The sequence below is a fragment of the Saccopteryx bilineata genome, chromosome 2, assembly GCF_036850765.1.
Source record: "Saccopteryx bilineata isolate mSacBil1 chromosome 2, mSacBil1_pri_phased_curated, whole genome shotgun sequence".
Lineage (NCBI taxonomy): Eukaryota > Metazoa > Chordata > Mammalia > Chiroptera > Emballonuridae > Saccopteryx > Saccopteryx bilineata.
In genome coordinates this window covers 373408988-373425269 of record NC_089491.1, presented here as the reverse complement: position 1 = coordinate 373425269, position 16282 = coordinate 373408988, and the positions used below count along the sequence as shown (strand labels likewise).

At 56.0% G+C, this 16282-nt stretch overlaps 2 protein-coding genes across 2 annotated transcripts; both read right to left on the bottom strand.

Annotated features, from left to right (window-relative positions):
- Nucleotides 1–965: 965 nt before the first annotated feature.
- On the bottom strand, nucleotides 966–5378 carry LOC136326974 (keratin, type I cytoskeletal 15). Its single transcript, XM_066263654.1, has 8 exons — nucleotides 4786–5378; nucleotides 3784–3866; nucleotides 3500–3656; nucleotides 2908–3069; nucleotides 2698–2823; nucleotides 2296–2516; nucleotides 1820–1845; nucleotides 966–1309 (listed from the first exon to the last, which is right to left on the bottom strand). Exons 1-8 carry the CDS (start codon nucleotides 5260–5262, stop codon nucleotides 1215–1217), a joined length of 1347 nt encoding a protein of 448 aa, XP_066119751.1. The 5' UTR covers nucleotides 5263–5378; the 3' UTR covers nucleotides 966–1214.
- Nucleotides 5379–11227: 5849 nt separating this feature from the next.
- KRT19 (keratin 19) lies at nucleotides 11228–15998 on the bottom strand. Its single transcript, XM_066263653.1, has 6 exons — nucleotides 15473–15998; nucleotides 13200–13282; nucleotides 12849–13005; nucleotides 12399–12560; nucleotides 12165–12290; nucleotides 11228–12023 (listed from the first exon to the last, which is right to left on the bottom strand). Exons 1-6 carry the CDS (start codon nucleotides 15890–15892, stop codon nucleotides 11769–11771), a joined length of 1203 nt encoding a protein of 400 aa, XP_066119750.1. The 5' UTR covers nucleotides 15893–15998; the 3' UTR covers nucleotides 11228–11768.
- Nucleotides 15999–16282: the final 284 nt, after the last annotated feature.

Here is a 16282-nt window from a genome sequence, read left to right as displayed (position 1 = left end):
ATTATGTCTATGGTCCCATGCTCAAGACAGCAACCACACACTCAAGCTGGAAAGCCTGCACTCAAGCCGATGAGCCTCCGCTCTAGCCAGCGACCTCAGGGTTTCGAATCAGGGACCTCAGCATTCTGGATCAACACTCTATCCACTGCACCACGGCTGGTTAAGTTCCAAGTTTTCTCATCTTTAAGATGAGAGTAATCAATCCCGACCACCCACAGTTGTGAGTATTGAATGAGACCCATGGGTGGGTGTGCCTAGCACAGTGCCAACCATACAGTGGTGAACCAGTGCCATCCATGCAGCCAGTCATTGGGTAAATAATTAGTCAGTATGTCAAGTTCTGTGCTAAGTTGACAAAACTGCTTTGAGTAACCACCTCCTCACCCACCCCCACCTCCCGCTTCCATGAGGACCAAATGGAGTAAGTCAGAACAGCAAGTCACCTGAGCAGCATGGATTTGTCCCAGGCACTCTGGGGACCCTAACGAATGAATTATGACCATGCAGGGAAGAGGCCAAAGTGGGGAGAGATGTCAACATGTGGGCCCTGGGCCTCCTCAGAGACCTCAACAAGAAAAAGAGATATTTGAGCCTGACCAGGCAGTGGCATAATGGATAGAGCATTGACCTGGGACGCTGAGAACCCAGGTTTGAAATGCCCAGGTCACAGGCTTGAGGACGGGTTCAATCGGCTTGAGTGCATGCTCGCCAACTTGAGTGTGGGGTCACCGGCTTGAACCTTGGGATCAACATGATCCCAAGGTTGCTGTCTTGAAGACTAAGGTCACCGGCTTGAGCAAGGAGTCACTGGCTTGGCTGGAATCCCCTGGTCAGGCACGAATGAGAAGCAATCAATGAACGACTAAAGTACTGCAACTAGGAGTTGCTGCTTCTCATATCTCTCTCTTCTCTCTCTCTCTCTTTTTCTCTCTCTCTCAAAAAGAAAAAAAAGAAGAGGAAAGATATTTGATAAAGGAAAAATAATTTTTTATTGCATGGACAGACACAAAACAAGAGAACTTGTTACACAAAGGTGGGGAGAGCTGAAGGGCAGAGAGAGGGGAGCAAGCAAAACTACAAACAAGGCAACAAGAGAGCTCTTGAGCTGGACTCTCTGGCAGAAACGAGTTTGCTTTTCCAGCCGCTCTGGTCAGTCCTCTGCTCAGCCTGGGGAGGACGGGCGTGGCGAGGGACATCTCTTCTGCGCTGGGCACTTAGATTTCTCCCTTTCGGGAAGAAACCACCTTCCCATCCACTGACTCCTCAACGTTGATGCGGAGTTTGCTGCCACCGCCACCTCCCAGGGAGGCTGGAAAGAAGGAGCAAGCTTTAGAGTGCGGCACCCTCCCTGCCCTCCACTCCCACGGGGGTCAGGACCTTGGCTGAGCTCTGGGAGAGCTGGACAGCACCCCTGACAGTGGCCATGGGCCTATCCTTCAACAGCTGCCAAAAGGGCTGGTGCTGAATTACTCATCGTAGAGATGGGAGGTGGCAGCATCAAGTGTGCCCCGCAGTGAGCAAGTCAGGGTTTTAAACTGCACGTGACCAGGGAGCAAGCCTGGCATCTTAATGTTAAGTGCATGAAGGTGGGGCCTGGGGAAGCTACACCCTGGACAGCCTGGAAGGTTCTCACTAAATCTTCAACCCCACTTCTCATATCATATAATAGAAGCTTCCACTGGGGAAGAGATATCGAATGGAATGGGCATGTCCCTGCTCCACTGGGATGATTGGCATATTTCTCCTTCTTCCCCATTCCAAGGGGAATGGTGGTTTCAACCACTCCCCTCCCCATTCAGGAAGAGCTAAGCCTTCTTACCTTCTCTGGTGCCAACGCCAGCCATCCTGAAATGGGGGGGCGGGGGGCAGATGTAAGCAAAGGCAGAAGCTCAGGTCTCCTTAAGGAAGGCTCCGGGAGCCAGCTCAGCAGGCCTCCCCGGCCCCCCTACCTCCACCACCCCCACAGCTGAGTTCTCTAGAGGCTGAGAGAGTGTCCAGACAAGCCACCCCCTGCAGACAGACTCTGACCTACACTAACACCACCTGTTTCGTGCATGGAATGGAACCAGCACTAGCCCAATGGCTGTCATTTACAGAACACACACAGGTCCAAGAGAGAGGGGATAGGACCTGCTCAAGGTAGCATCCAAAGACCAGAGTGCAGAATCCGGAGCCCTTCCTCCTCCTCACCCAGCTCTCCTCCGCTGCTGCACGATCAACCCCCAGGTGACTCTCCGCCCCGACCACACCTGGCCCCGTCCTGTCCTCATTCCTCCCTCTGGGCCCTGCCCCTGCCTGGCATCCTGGCCCTCCAGCAGGTCGCGGTAGGTGGCGATCTCCTGCTCCAGCCGCGTCTTGATGTCCAGCAGGAGCTTGTACTCCTGGTTCTGACCCTCCATCTCGCAGCGGAGCTCGCCCAGCTGGGTCTCCAGGCCGCTGATGAGCCCCTGGATCTGCTGCAGCTGCGTGGCGTAGCGGCACTCCGTCTCCGCCAGCGAGCTCTCCAGCCCGGCTTTCTGGTGGGGCAACAGATCGACAGACAGCACGTCAGGCTAGAAGGAAGCACCAGGGGCACGGGGAGAGGCGTGGAATGGACGCAGGGAACCCCCACGGTGGGGGCTTGGGAATGATTGGCTTAACCAGCCACGGAAGGTGGGATAGGTGAGGGTGGGGTGGGGTGGGGTGGCGTGGCCATACCATGCTGAGCTGGGACTGCAGCTCGATCTCCAGCCCCTGCAAGGTGCGCCTCAGGTCTGTGACCTCTGTCTTGCTGGTCTGGATCATCTCTGTGCTGGAGGCCACCTCCTTGTTCAGCTCCTCAGTCTGTAGGTCACACACAGAGAAGTGAGCCCCGTGGACTTCCTGGGGGACCTGGGGAGCTGGGGCCGGCCGGGAGGTCAGGCTCACCTTGCTGAAGAACCAGGCCTCCGCATCTCGGCGGTTCTTCTCAGCCATGGCCTCGTACTGCTCCCTCATCTCCGCCAGCACGCGGGTCAGGTCCACGCCCGGGGCTGCGTCCATCTCCACGTTGACCTGGCCGGCCAGCTGGCTGCTGAACTCCCTCATCTCCTGCAGCGTGGTGACAGAGGGCAGGGGAGAGGGAAAGGGATGACCAGGTCCCACCTGCCGATCCTGATCATCCCTAACTCACTACGTGACCTGGCTCGCCCCCTGTACCCAGCCAGCCTCTGTTTCCCACCGCTCAGGAAAAGGTTCGATCGCATGTCCCCCTCCCCCTCCGAGCTCTCGGGGTCTCTCCCCCTCTCTAGCTGCTACCAGGGAGGACCGCAAGACAGTAGGGCCCTTGCAGCAGCTCCTAGAGCAGATCAGGAGAGCAGTTCCCCCTGGCTATGGATGAGAGAGGGAAAGGGGTCTGGGACACCGGAAAACAGTGTCCTTCCTCTTCACGGGGACCCCTGTTGTGGCATGTGGGCTGCATGTCTGAACCACTAAGCCCTTCAGGCAACTACGCGGAGGTGCAGCGGACCCCTCATCTCACCTCCTCGTGGTTCTTCTTCAGGTAGGCCAGCTCCTCGTTCAGGCTCTCGATCTGCATCTCCAGGTCGGCCTTGGCCAGGGTCAGCTCATCCAGCACCCGGCGCAGGCCGTTGATGTCGGCCTCCACGCTCTGGCGCAGGGCCAGCTCGTTCTCATACCTGCGGAGAGAGAAGGAACCCAAAGTAAGGAAAGGGGGTGGGTCTCGGCTACTTGAGTTGGGAGGAGGAGAGAGGGCCAGAAAAGGGAGTGGGGGATGCAGAAAGGGAGAAGGGGTCAGGAACACACTTGAGCCTGAAGTCGTCCGCAGCCAGCCTGGCGTTGTCTATCTCCAGGATGACGCGGGAGTTGTCGATGGTGGCCGCCAGGATCTGCAGAGGGCAGAGTGCCAAGAGGATCCCTCGTTCTTCCCTGCTGCTCACCCTGCCCTGTGCTCCAAGTCAGCCCCTCTCACTGACAACCTCTCCTCTGCCACCTCCCACAGAAGCCTAGAGGGTCCCTGGGGCAGAGTCCAACGTTATCTCAGGTGCCCACTACTTGCTCTGCCCCTGCCTCCGGGGCAAGGACCAAGGAGCCAGGATTGCCTGGCATCACCCGTAGGAATTGCCGGGCCAGGAGTGGAGTGGGTAGAGTGTGGGGGGGTGCTATGACAACAGCCCTCTCAGGGGTACTCCACCAGCCTCCCTTTGGACAGCTCGGAGTCACTGGCCCCCTGCACACCTTGACACAGCCAAGAACCTTTAGAACATTCCAGCCAGTAGGAGGAACCTGGAGGGCAGCTGAGGAAGACATTTTACAGCTGAGGGAATGGGTCCAGGTAAGTGACAGGGTGAGTGAGTGGGAAGCACAACCCATCGCAAGTTCCAGGTCTTCTAAGTCCCAACAGCGCTTTTAGCACCAAAGCCATCCTCAGGGTGTGGCAGGAAGCCCTGGTACTCGGGGCTTCCAAAGCTACACTCATTCTTGGGAAAGAAGCAAGGGACGCTTGTGCAGAGTCCTGCAGGGCGTGCGGTCAGGGAGAGTGGTGGCTCTCTGTCATTTCCCCCGCTGTGGCCACCACTGGTCCTGACCAGGTTCCCAGGATCCGCCCAGCACTGCCACGTTGAGCAGATGGGCACCGGCGTGCACACCGGGAAAGCACTCCCCAGGCTGCAGGTTTGCCCAGGTTGCTGGCGGGCTGTCACTGCCGGGGCAGGAAAGGGTTTCCTCAAGGCAGCAGGAGCACTGATGTTAGAGATGTGGGCAGGGCACCTGCCACCTGCCCCCTCTCTCTGACCCTTGAGGGCTCACCTTGTCCCGGAGCTCCTCCATGGTCTTGAAGTAGCGGCTGTAGTCACGCTCCGGGCTGGCCGGGCTCTGCTTCTGGTACCAGTCCCGGATCTTCACCTCCAGGTCGGCGTTGGCCTCCTCCAGGGCACGCACCTTGTCCAGGTAGGAGGCCAGGCGGTCGTTGAGGTTCTGCATGGTGATCTTCTCATTGCCAGAAAGGAGGCCCCCATCGCCGCCACCGAAGTCACCAAAGCCACCTCTGCACCCTCCACCAAAACCACTACCAGCCCCTCCACCGAAGCCGAAGCTTGTGCCGCCCCCAAAGCCCCCTCCTGACCCCGAAGAGACAAACCTTGCAGAAGAAGCTGAGATGCTTCGGTTTCCACCACCCCCATAGAGACTCCCTCCACCAAAGCCGCCTCCCCCAACCCAGTGGGAACCCCCCCGGGCAGAGCCACCCCCAAAGGTGGAGGAAGTCTGCAGAAACGTGGTGCTCATGGCCAGGCGGCGGCTGGTGCGATCTCAGCCAGCACAGGAGATGCCGGTGGGAGGTACAGGCTGCTCTGAAACCAGAGTGCTGTGCCTGTCACCCCCCTGGCCTGGGGCTCCTTATATACCCCTTGGAGGGTGTTGTGGGTTCACGTCTCCTCCCCCAAAGAGGAGCCAACTCCTTCTGCATTCCAAACGCAGCTGCCTGCACACCTCAATGTGGCTGGTACGGAGTTTTTTTCTTTCTTTCTTTCTTTCTTTTTTTTTTTTTTTTAATGCAACAAAAGATGATTCAGAATGAATGGTGTTTGCCCCAGGCCATGGTTTTAACACTTGGATTTCAGGTTCATTCCTACACTCCACGCTGAGCGAGTAGGGAGCAGGGAGCTAAGCGGCACCAGGCCACAGCAGTTAGAGAAGCTCGAAGGCCCAGCCCTCAGCCGGGCTCCTCTGCTGCTGGCAGCCCGGGACCCTCACCCATAGGAGCCAGCTACCTGCTCGCAGGGCCCATCCCCGCTCTGTGTTGGCCCGCTCACAGACCCTGCGTGTGTGCCTACAGGGCTCAGGGGAAGCCATGGCCTCTGGGGATCGGTGGGCAGAGGCACGTGGAGGGATGCAGCGCCCATGGGGACAGGCTGGGGATAGGGGCCGGGGTCTTGAGTTAAGTTCCAGCTAAAGTGACCAGAAGAAACAGCATCTGTCGCTACCCTGACGGCTCAAATGGACGCTCCTCCTCCTCCCCCTCCCCAGCGCCAGCCCCGTGGCACTGGCACCCTCACAAAAGCCAGCAGGCTCCAGGCTGACAAGGGGCTGATTGATAATCCCACCACCTGCCAACCGCACATATCACTGGAACTTTGCTTACTCCTGGGACACGCTGGGGCAAACCTCTGCAGATAAGACTGGGACGAGTTTCAGGAAGCCCCTGCCTTCCCCAGGGAGAGGCATGTCGCTGCACAGCTGGGCCAGATTAACGCTGCAAGGCTGGGGGAGTAGGGGGGGGGACCTGACCCAGAGGGCTCTACGTGCCTGAGCGGTGGGAGGGAGGAGACAGGGAGGCCGGGCAGGCAGGCTGAGATCCTGAGGCAGAGGCACCACTTCACAGAGCAGGACGCTGAGGCCACCAGCTCAGGGATACCTGGACTCCTGTGGGCAGTGCCACTGGGAGGTGTGGATCCAGGCTTAGGAAGAACAGGGTTTGGGGAAGTATGCAAGACTGAACTGAAGGTGGTGTTATATTGAGTTGTACACTGGAAACCTGTGTGGTTTGGCAAACCATGTAAACCCAATAAATTATTAATAAAATAAAATGTTTATACCCCCCAAAAAAGTAAAGAATGGAAAAGACTGAAGAGAGAAGTCAGGAGGAAGGTTCCTGGCCCAGGCTGCACCACAGTGCAGTGTACAGGGCTCTCGCGCCCCTCGGACCAGGGTTCAAACCCTGCCTCTCTCAGTTACTGCCTTGAACCTTCAAGTCTCAGTTCCCTTGTGGCAAATGGGCACTTTCAGTTCCTACTTCCCAGGAAGCCCTGAGGCCCAAATGGCCCCCGTCAGGCCTCCTCCTGGCTCCCCATCTTCTGAGGGTCCAGGTAGTGGGGTAAATATCCATCACCTAGGACTCCTGAGGACACTCAGCAAAGGGACTTTTGTCCCTGGGCATCAGCTTGTGCCCTGTGAGCAGCATCACTGCCCCACGTTCTTCCATAACCAGTGGCTAATGGGCAACGCAGATCATCGTTATTATTGCTCTAATAACAGTAACCCCTTACTTCCACTGCACGCTTCACAGTTCACAAAGTCGTTTTGCATCCAACACCTCCTCTAATCCTAGTTCACAGAAGATGATCCCTGATTCTGTTTCAGAAGGAATGAAATTGGGACTCAGAGAGGGGAAGCGATTTGGACAAGGTGGCACAGCCAGTAAGGGGCAGCGCCAGGCCTCAAATGGGCCTCTGACCCCCACTCAACCAGAGGCAGGAACAGAGGGCCCCTCTCATTGACCCCAGATTCCTGCACCTGAGTTAGGGTGGTGGGAGGGGGACCACAGGCCTGGGTGGGTGGGTGGGCTTGGGCTCCCCTCACTCAGCATCACAATGAGGTGGGGCTTCGGGTGCTGGGCCCAGACAGTGCGGTATTGTCTCATGGATGGAAGAATATTGTCTTACTCCAAAAGAAAAATAATCAAAGTCAGATTAGCAATAGCTCATTAAAGCCTCTGCAGACATTACGGCCCCAACAATTAACATGGAACAATTACGCACTACCACCCCCGGCGAGGGAGGGCTGGACCTTAGCCAGCCCCTCTTCTGCACCCTGGTTCCCCTTCAGCAGCCCCTTGGGGCAGCTTTCCCTCCACTCTCAGGCCCGGGCAGGGCAGCAGCTGCCCTAGTTGCAAACCCCTATTCCAGTCTCAATAGCTCCTTTGAGTTCCAGGTCCGGGTGGGGCCTTAGGGGGGTCTGCGAATTAGCACCAGGTGGGTTTGGATGGCCAGGGTGGAGATCAGGCCCCGTCTGGCTTGGCCCAGGCTGCAGCCTGTCCAGGATGCTGTTCCAGTTTCAGAACTTTGTCCACTGCCAACAGGCTGTCCCTAGAACTGGCCTTTCCTGCTTGAGAGGGGGCAATGCCGCCTGAAGGACAGAGCTCGGCTGGACTCCACCTCTGGTGTGATTAAACCTCAGTCAGGTTCCTGACTTAAAATTGGGCTATTCTTTTACTTGTAGGAGGTACTTAGCATAGTCAAAATCAGCCCTGGCCAATGGTGCAGTGGATAGAGCTCTTCCAAGTGCATCAGGGGCACCAGCTTGATCTCAAAGGCACTGGCTTGATCCTGAAGGTGCTGGCTAGACCCCAAGGTCACCGGTTCAAGCCCTGGTCAGGGCACGTACAAGAAGCAATCAATGGGTGCACAACTAAGTGGAAGGAGTTGATGCTTCTCTCTGTCTCTCTCCCTCCTTCTCTCCCTCTCAAAAAATAAATAACATTGTCAAAATCATGAAGACAGAAAGTGAAACCCTGGTTGCGGGGTGGGGGGTGACAATGGGGAGTTATTGTTTAATAGGTACAGAGTCTCAATTTTATAAGAGTTATGAGGATGGATGTTGGTGATGGTTACACAGCAATGTGTATGTACTTAGTACCACTGAACTGTACACTTAAAAATGGTTAAGATGGTAAAATGTATGTTATTTATTCTTACCACATTTTTTTTTAAAAGTTAGGCCTTAACACAGACAACAGCTACAGGGCCACAGTGAGCATTTGATGGCCACTACCCCCCCTCCCCCACCCCCCACCCTCAAACATAAGGGAGATGCTAGGGACAGAGAACATTACCTGGAGCCTGGAGACTTACTTTCACATTCTTCCTTTCTCATTTATTAGGTATGTGGCTTTGAATAATCATGTCACCTCTCTGTACCTCAGTCTACCAATCCAGAAAATAGATATAATTCCTGCCCAGTCTGACTCACAGTAATGGAGTGATAGGGTTGACGGTTGACAGGAAGTGCTTTGCAAAACTGAAGTGACCGTATGGCCAGCAGAGATGGAAAGACCTTGCCCTCCCTCCAATCCCTTCTCTATTTTTTTTCTTTTTTAATTCAGTGAGAGGAGGGGAGGCAGAGAGACAGACTCCCACATGTGCCTTGACCGGGATCCACCCGGCATGCCCACTAGGGGGTGACGCTCTGCCCATCTGGGGCATTGCTCCATTGCTCGGCAACCTAGCTCTTCTTAGCATCTGAGGCAGTCGCGGAGCCATCCTCAGCTTCTGGAGCCAACTCACTCCAATTGAGCCATGACTGCAGGAAGGGAAGAGAGAAAGACAGGGAGAGAGAGGAGTAAGAGAGGAAGGGGTGGAGAAGTAGATAGGCGCTTCTCCTGTGTGCCCTGACCAGGAATCAAACCAGGGACATCCACACACGAAGCCAACGCTCTACCACTGAGTCAACCGGCCAGGGCCCTTTCTCTCTTCTCTATCCCAGCTGCTTCTGTCAACAGTAATCCCTAGTTTCAGCTCCCAGACTGAGACAGAAAAGTGTCCCCACCCTTGCCCTCTCTCCCCCACTCACACACACAAAGGATGGCTTCATTCTCAACACTCAGACCTGTGACCCAGTCACTACCCCACCTGGAAGCCCCAGACCCGCCCCACAGCCACATTCCAGGGGCCTCTAGGGCAAGGGGCAGGGTTTCGGCTGTGACAACAGAGGCTTTCATGAACAGGGTACAAATATCTCGGGCAGTCCCAGCCTGGGGCTGCAGCCAGGTCTCCAGCCTGCAGTTCCAAGGCCTCCTGAGAAGTTAAGTGGGAGACAGGGGCTTTGGGTGCTGGAGGCCAGAGCAGGAAAACAGCTAGGGAGGTGGTCAAAGGGGCTCCTGGCCTGGGGGCTGCAGCAGCTGGGAGGGAAGCTGGGCTCTGGAATCACCAGCCCTGTGATTTAAAGCAAGCTAATCACTGCAAGACCCACAGGAAAACAGCAGAAGGAACACTTCCTTCAAGATGAACATGGGTGTTGGGCAGATAAAATATATTATGCTCACTTTGTTAAAGATGGTGCTGCCCACGTGGAAGCCCGTCACCCAGGTGATATTAATGTGTGTTGGGAGCGGGCTGTGGGCAGGCAGGATCCTTGTAGCCTGGGGCTTGATTTTAGGACTAAGCCTTTCCACCCTTTTTTGTATCAGAGACTTCCCTATTTTGTATATTGGATTGAAGATTTTGATTTCTGCACTATAAAGTGGGGCAGACCAGGAGCTTGCTCTCTCTCGGCTCCTGAGATTAGCATTAGAGGAGAGAGCAGAGAGAAGAGCAGAGAGAGGACACATGGTGGAGGCCAGGAGAAGCAGCCAAGATGGTGGAGTGCTGAGGGAGAAGCCAGTTTGTGCAGAGTTTGTGCAGAGAGGAGATGGGGAACAGAGGTGAATAAGTCTGGTGAGCTAGAAACCTTTGATTCTAGGAAATTTGGATAAGTTGGTAGCTTTGTGAGCACTGAATGAGTGCGTTTTGGAGCCCAGTGTGTGTTTTTACTTGCCTGCCGAGTGCAAGCTAGAATTAAAGATGATGGCCCACCAGTTCTTGGCTCCGTTTGTTTCATTACCATCTGTCTGAATCCAGTGCGAACCTGCATGGGCCAGGTGGCTATGATAGTGGCCCTGGATACTGGCTTTACATTGGGGAATGACAAGGTCACAGGCCTCCTCAGCACAGTGTAGGGCCCCGGCCAGCATTCCATTCTCCTGCACACCTCCTGGGGGCGTGTTCCTCACTTGCCACTTTCTCACAGGGCAGGCCTGCTGTCCCAGATCCATGGGACCTGAACAGATCCACCCAGCCTAATCCTCTCAGCCATGGTGAAGTGGGACTTATTTACCTTTAATTGGCCTCAGTGCTTGGCAACTAGGCTGTAAACCACAGGGGCAGGACCAAACCCACCTGAGGGCAGAGTTGTACCAGGAAGCTGGGACTTGCGTTCTGGCCCGGCCCCTGGCAAGACAGGTTGGGGGGTCTGTGTGGGAGGTCTGGGTCACATCTGGGTCCCCTTCCAGGCTCTGGGCCCAGGTATGGGATGGTGGGCGTAAGGGGCTTTTGTAGGACTGCCCAGGAATGGATGAATGTGTTAGTGCCTGCACCCCGACACACGCCAGCAGGCACTCTCCAGACCTGCTGAGTGGGATGCCCACCCCCCCCCCACTCCCTGGGCTCTCGCCCCGAAGCCTGTTTCTCCTGTCACATGGACAAATGTGTCAGCAGGAACTGCCCCAGGGGATCCCTATCCTAGGCCTCCACAGGGAACAAGACTGACAGGTACTGAGGACTTGGGACAAGTGGTGTCGATCTTAGGAGATATGGTGGACTGGCACTGTAGCTGGATTCTGGTCTTGACTTGACCACGTATTTGCTGTGTGGCCTTGGAAAAGTTGCCTAACCTCTGAGCCCATCTCCTGTATAAGATGCAGCTCATACTTACTACCTTTTAGGGTTGTTCTTTTTTTTTTATTAAAGGGCACATAGTAGGTGCTCAGTAAGCATTAATTTCATAAACACAAAAATCAGCCTTTGGAGGATAGTTGAAAGGAAACTAATCTGGAAGCAAAAACCAGTGTCAAATCCCACCTCTGCCGTGAATTAGAACAGTTACATATACAACAAACCGCCTCACCACTCAAAGCCTTGGTTTACCCCTCTGTAAAATGGGAGCAATGCTTATTTCATAAGCTTGTTTTAAGAAACAGGTTAATGAAGACTTCTGCAAACACGAATTATCATAACAGTCAAGAGTTTGTGAGTACCCTCCCTCTTCCCTCTCCTGGGACAAGGTGGACTCTGGCCCAAATAAAACTGAAACAGAGCCAAGGCCTGGCCCATTTCCATGAAATAATAAACCCAAGGTTCTCCCTCCCTTGGGCCATAATCTTTTATTGAAGAGCCAAGGGTAAGGGTCCCTCCCCGCCCATGCCCCTACCCAGAAGCATCCATCCCTCTGCTGGAGACAGGGAGCCCAGGAGACTGGACTCAGGCAGTCTTGCCGGTGGACAGGTTGCTGTAGTAGGCATCCTGGCCCTCGAGCAGGCTGCGGTAGGTGGCGATCTCCTGCTCCAGTCGCGTCTTGATGTCCATGAGCTGCTGGTACTCCAGGTTCTGCCGCTCGGTGTCCGCACGCACGTCACTCAGCTGGGCTTCGATGCTGCTGATCAACGCCTGGATCTGTGCCAGCTGGGCTCCAAAGCGAGCCTCTGTTTCCGCCAGCGTGCCTTCCAGGGCAGCTTTCTGAAGGCAGGGAGGGAAAAGGAGGCAACAGGCGATTCAGCGGAGCCTGGTTTCCAGGGAGAGCACGGGCACAGCCACTGCCCAGACTGCCCAAGTCCGCAAGGACATGTGTGTGCATCCCACAGGGAGGAGGGCACATACCATGCTGAGCTGAGACTGCAGCTCGATCTCCAGACTCTGGAGGGTGCGGCGCAGGTCAGTGACCTCCGTCTTGCTAATCTGCAGTTGCTCCGTGTGGCCAGCGACCTCCCGGTTCAGCTCTTCCGACTGTAGTGAGAGAGGAGGCGGGAAGATGAGCTCTGAAGCAAACCTACACCTCGGACCATCAAGCACTCTCTCCCTCCTTGCCACTTCCCCAAAGGGCACCCTTCATACCTGGCTGGTGAACCAGGCTTCAGCATCCTTCCGGTTCTTCTCAGCCATGACCTCATACTGGCTTCTCATGTCACTCAGGATCTTGGCTAGGTCAATGCCGGGAGCGGAATCCACCTCCACACTGACCTGGCCACCCACCTGGACCCTCAGAGCACTGATTTCCTGGAAAGACAGAGCAGAGATGGGCATGTCAGGGCCCAGAGACTGCTGGGGCTGGGCCAGGTCACTCCCCAACCCCTAAGGCCCAAGGGGGCTGATTTTCAGGTGCAGCCCTAGAAGCTGGCACTAGGGGGTAGACTGGGTTGCTGCCATCCCCTGCTGGAACCCTGGAAGCCATGCTCCACTCCTAGGGCCATGCTAAAGTTGCAGCAATTATGCCCATGGTCAGAGGATACAGGACACAAGTGTCCTCCGCCCTGGGAAGCTGGGGTGGCCCAGCCAGAAACCCACCTCCTCGTGGTTCTTCTTCAGGTAGGCCAGCTCTTCCTTCAAGCCTTCGATCTGCATCTCCAGGTCAGCTCTAGCTAGGGTCAGCTCGTCCAGCACCTTGCGCAGGCCATTGATGTCGGCCTCCACGCTCAGGCGCAGGGCCTGCTCTGTCTCGAACCTTTTAGAGGAAAGAGTTGCAGTGAGACCAGCATTTATTTCCTCTGTAGCTCTGAAGACCTCCCCACCTCCCCACTGGGGAGGGGGGGGTGCTTTGGACCAATCCCGCCCGCGGCACTGAGCCCCAAAAGGGCCTGGGATTGCCTCCCCCCCCCACCCCCTGCTCCTGCAGCCCACCAGGGTAGAGAGACTCACTTGGTTCGGAAGTCATCCGCAGCCAGACGGGCATTGTCAATCTGCAGGACAATCTTGGAGTTCTCGATGGTGGCACCAAGAATCTAGAAGGCAGAAAATTGGCAGTTCAGCACACAGACACTGCCCACCACTTACCCTTCAGAGAGAGGGGAGCAAATGAATGTCTTTGCTCCCAGGAGACAAGCCCCAGCCACCCCTCTACAGCCCACAGGCCTGCTCTCTGGAGGCCTTGGAATCAGTCCCTCTCCAGAAGCTGAAGCAGTGAATTCTCACCGCTGCCCAGGAGGCTGAGCCAGGGGCTAGGTGATGAATAGGGAAGGGCAGGCAGGTAAGCCTGGGAAGAAAATCCCTAAGCCCGTGCCCAAGGCAACTCAAAATGGTATCAAGGGGGAGCAGCCTCCAGTGATATGCAAACCAACCGGAGGCAGGGAAGACAGAGAGTATGGGGAGGGGTACTCCTTGTCTGTACCCCCCCACTCCAAGCATTCTGCCTCAGTAAAGGGAAGTCTGTTGGGCATCTATTAGGTGCTGGACACCTTACACTTCATTTTTCATGTCAAGTCACCTATTTCACGGAGGTGGGAAGTGAAGTTGAGAATTCCTTGTCCAAGTTCACCCCCACAATCAGGTCCTTCTGACCTGAGGGACATGGTCACACCATTGATTAAGCTACTTGCTTTCAGGTCATGACGCATTCATCGTTGTACTGGGTGGTGATTTGCATAGTTTTTAAGTGAAACAGAACAGAATATATCAGAAAGGATCGCTCAATTCAGGTCATGACACACTAGGCCTTGTATTGGGTGGTAATTTGCAGTTTTTAAGTGAAACAGAACAGAATATAAATAACATCAGAAGGGATAGTACACAGTAGGGCAGGGGTCCCCAAACTTTTTACACAGGGGGCCAGTTCACTGTCTCTCAGACCGTTGGAGGGCCAGACTATAAAAAAAACTATAAACAAATCCCTATGCACACTGCACGTATCTTATTTTAAAGTAAAAAAACAAAACAGGAACAAATACAATACTTAAAATAAAGAACAAGTAAATTTAAATCAACAAACTGACCAGTATTTCAATGGGAACTATGCTCCTCTCACTGACCACCAATGAAAGAGGTGTCCCTTCCGGAAGTGCGGCGGGGGCCGGATAAATGGCCTCAGGGGGCCACATGCGGCCGTAGTTTGGGGACCCCTGCAGTAGGGTAAGGATGTTTTCAAGGAACTTTTATCTTCACTGTATGTGTGTATGAGGCAGAATGTGAGGACACATCTTAAAATGCATTTCCTATCATAGGTCAAGATTTGCAAAGCGTGAAAGCCCTCCCTTCTTGTCTAAGGTGTGACCTATATACCCCCAGCTCCCAGCACCAGGCCAGGCACATGGTGAACACCGTGTTGTGGGGAGAACCAGCATGTGGGGCCATTAAATGTCTCACTGGCTTCCTATCTGTCTCCAGCAGGACAGAGGTCTAAGCTCTTCTCTGTGGTTGGAGACTAAGCCCCACCGTGCAGGCTCCCAGGTCACTCCAAAGAGCCTGTGGCTCAGACCCCAGTCTCCAGCCCAGGACACAGACAAGTGCGGCTGCACCCCGTCCTCGGACAGCAGTCTCCACAAGCAAAGAATCCCAGGGCCTCTGCGTCTGTCCCTCCTTTACCATGTCCAGGGGCCATAGCTTATGTCCTTTTTTAACCTGCCAGGGCCACTGCTGGCCTCTCTTGTTCTTTCCGGGGCTTCTCTCAAGCCCCTGGTGGTCCCTGGGCCTCAGAGGAGGGGCCTGAGTGTGATGGAAACCAGACCTGTCCAGTCAGAGAAAAGGAATGCAGAGGGCCCCACACTGGGGGAAGCAGGAGGTAGGGCTGGCCCGAAGAGGACCGGATTTCCCCCAGGCCAACTTTTCATTTCCCTGCTGCGACCACGAGGTGGTAGACTTCAGGACTGCCCACAATCGTCTCCCACGTCCTCCCACTCCTCGGGACCCCTTTTCCTAGGTCTCCCAGCCCTCCACCCTCACCCCCGCTACATGCCCCGCCCACTCGCCACCACGCCCCTCCCGTTAACCTACTCAACTCGTTCCACGCCCGTGTGCCCCCACCCGGCCTCCACTTCCGGCCCCACCGTCCATCCCTCCTCTCTGCTGGACCCTGCGGCGCCCCCCTCCCCCCGCCTGGACGGGACCCCTCCGCCTGCCGCCCGCCCGCCTCGCCTCGCCCCGCCCGCAGGTCTGGTTTGCGCCGCAGGTGCACTTCCCGCGTCTCGGCCGCCGCCCACCTTGTCCCGCAGCTCCTCGATGGTCTGGTAGTAGTGGCTGTAGTCGCGGGAGGGCCCAGGCCCCTGCTTCTGGTACCAGTCCCGGATCTTCACCTCTAGGTCGCCGTTGGCCGCCTCCAGGGCGCGCACCTTGTCCAGGTAGGAGGCCAGGCGGTCGTTGAGGTTCTGCATGGTCACCTTCTCGTTGCCCACCAGAAGCCCGTCGGACCCGGCCTGGACGCCCATATAGCCGCCGCCGTAGCCCCCAGAAGAGGACGAGGACACGAAGCGGGCGGAGGACATCGACACGCCACGGCCGCCGGAGCCCCCGTGGATGCTAGGCGCGCGGTAGGCGCCTCCCGCTCCAAAGCGCATGGCGCCACCGCCCAGGCCCCCGAAGGACGAGGAAGCAGACGACTGGCGATAGCTGTAGGAAGTCATATCTAAAGAGAACTGGGCGACACTGGCCGGAGGGACTGTGGTCGGAAGGAGGAGTGGCAAGGCGCTCACCTGGAGCTTTTTATGCCCGAGGCGGGCGGTGGGAGGGAGAGAGGTCGGGCGGATATCTGAGCCCCGAGGAATTTGCAGGCTCCTGAGTGCAAATACGGGCACTCTCCCCATTGGTCAGTACTGGTGGCTCTGCCTCCAACTCTCCCCGCCCAGAGCCCAGAGGCTCCTGCCCTGGAGGGAGCTGCCCCACCCAGCCCACTCCGGAGCCCTAATCACAGACTCACTTGTTCCCATCTTCACCCCCATCTCATACATTCTTAGACACCGTCTCCCAGTTCATTCTGACCCTCCCTTATTAAGGTCGCTCGGAGTTTGACATCC

What these genes read in the sequence shown, in the direction of transcription:
- KRT19 (XM_066263653.1), bottom strand. Translation starts at nt 15,892, where the DNA reads ATGACTTCCTACAGCTATCGCCAGTCGTCTGCTTCCTCGTCCTTCGGG. An exon ending in TCGAGGAGCTGCGGGACAAG is followed by an intron (nt 13,283 to 15,472) that starts GTGGGCGGCGGC and finishes TCTGCCTTCTAG; the next exon opens with ATTCTTGGTGCCACCATCGA. An exon ending in TGCAGTCTCAGCTCAGCATG is followed by an intron (nt 12,024 to 12,164) that starts GTATGTGCCCTC and finishes CCCTGCCTTCAG; the next exon opens with AAAGCTGCCCTGGAAGGCAC.
- LOC136326974 (XM_066263654.1), bottom strand. Translation starts at nt 5,262, where the DNA reads ATGAGCACCACGTTTCTGCAGACTTCCTCCACCTTTGGGGGTGGCTCT. An exon ending in CTGGAGGGCCAGGATGCCAG is followed by an intron (nt 1,846 to 2,295) that starts GCAGGGGCAGGG and finishes CCCCCATTTCAG; the next exon opens with GATGGCTGGCGTTGGCACCA. An exon ending in TGGCGTTGGCACCAGAGAAG is followed by an intron (nt 1,310 to 1,819) that starts GTAAGAAGGCTT and finishes CCTTCTTTCCAG; the next exon opens with CCTCCCTGGGAGGTGGCGGT.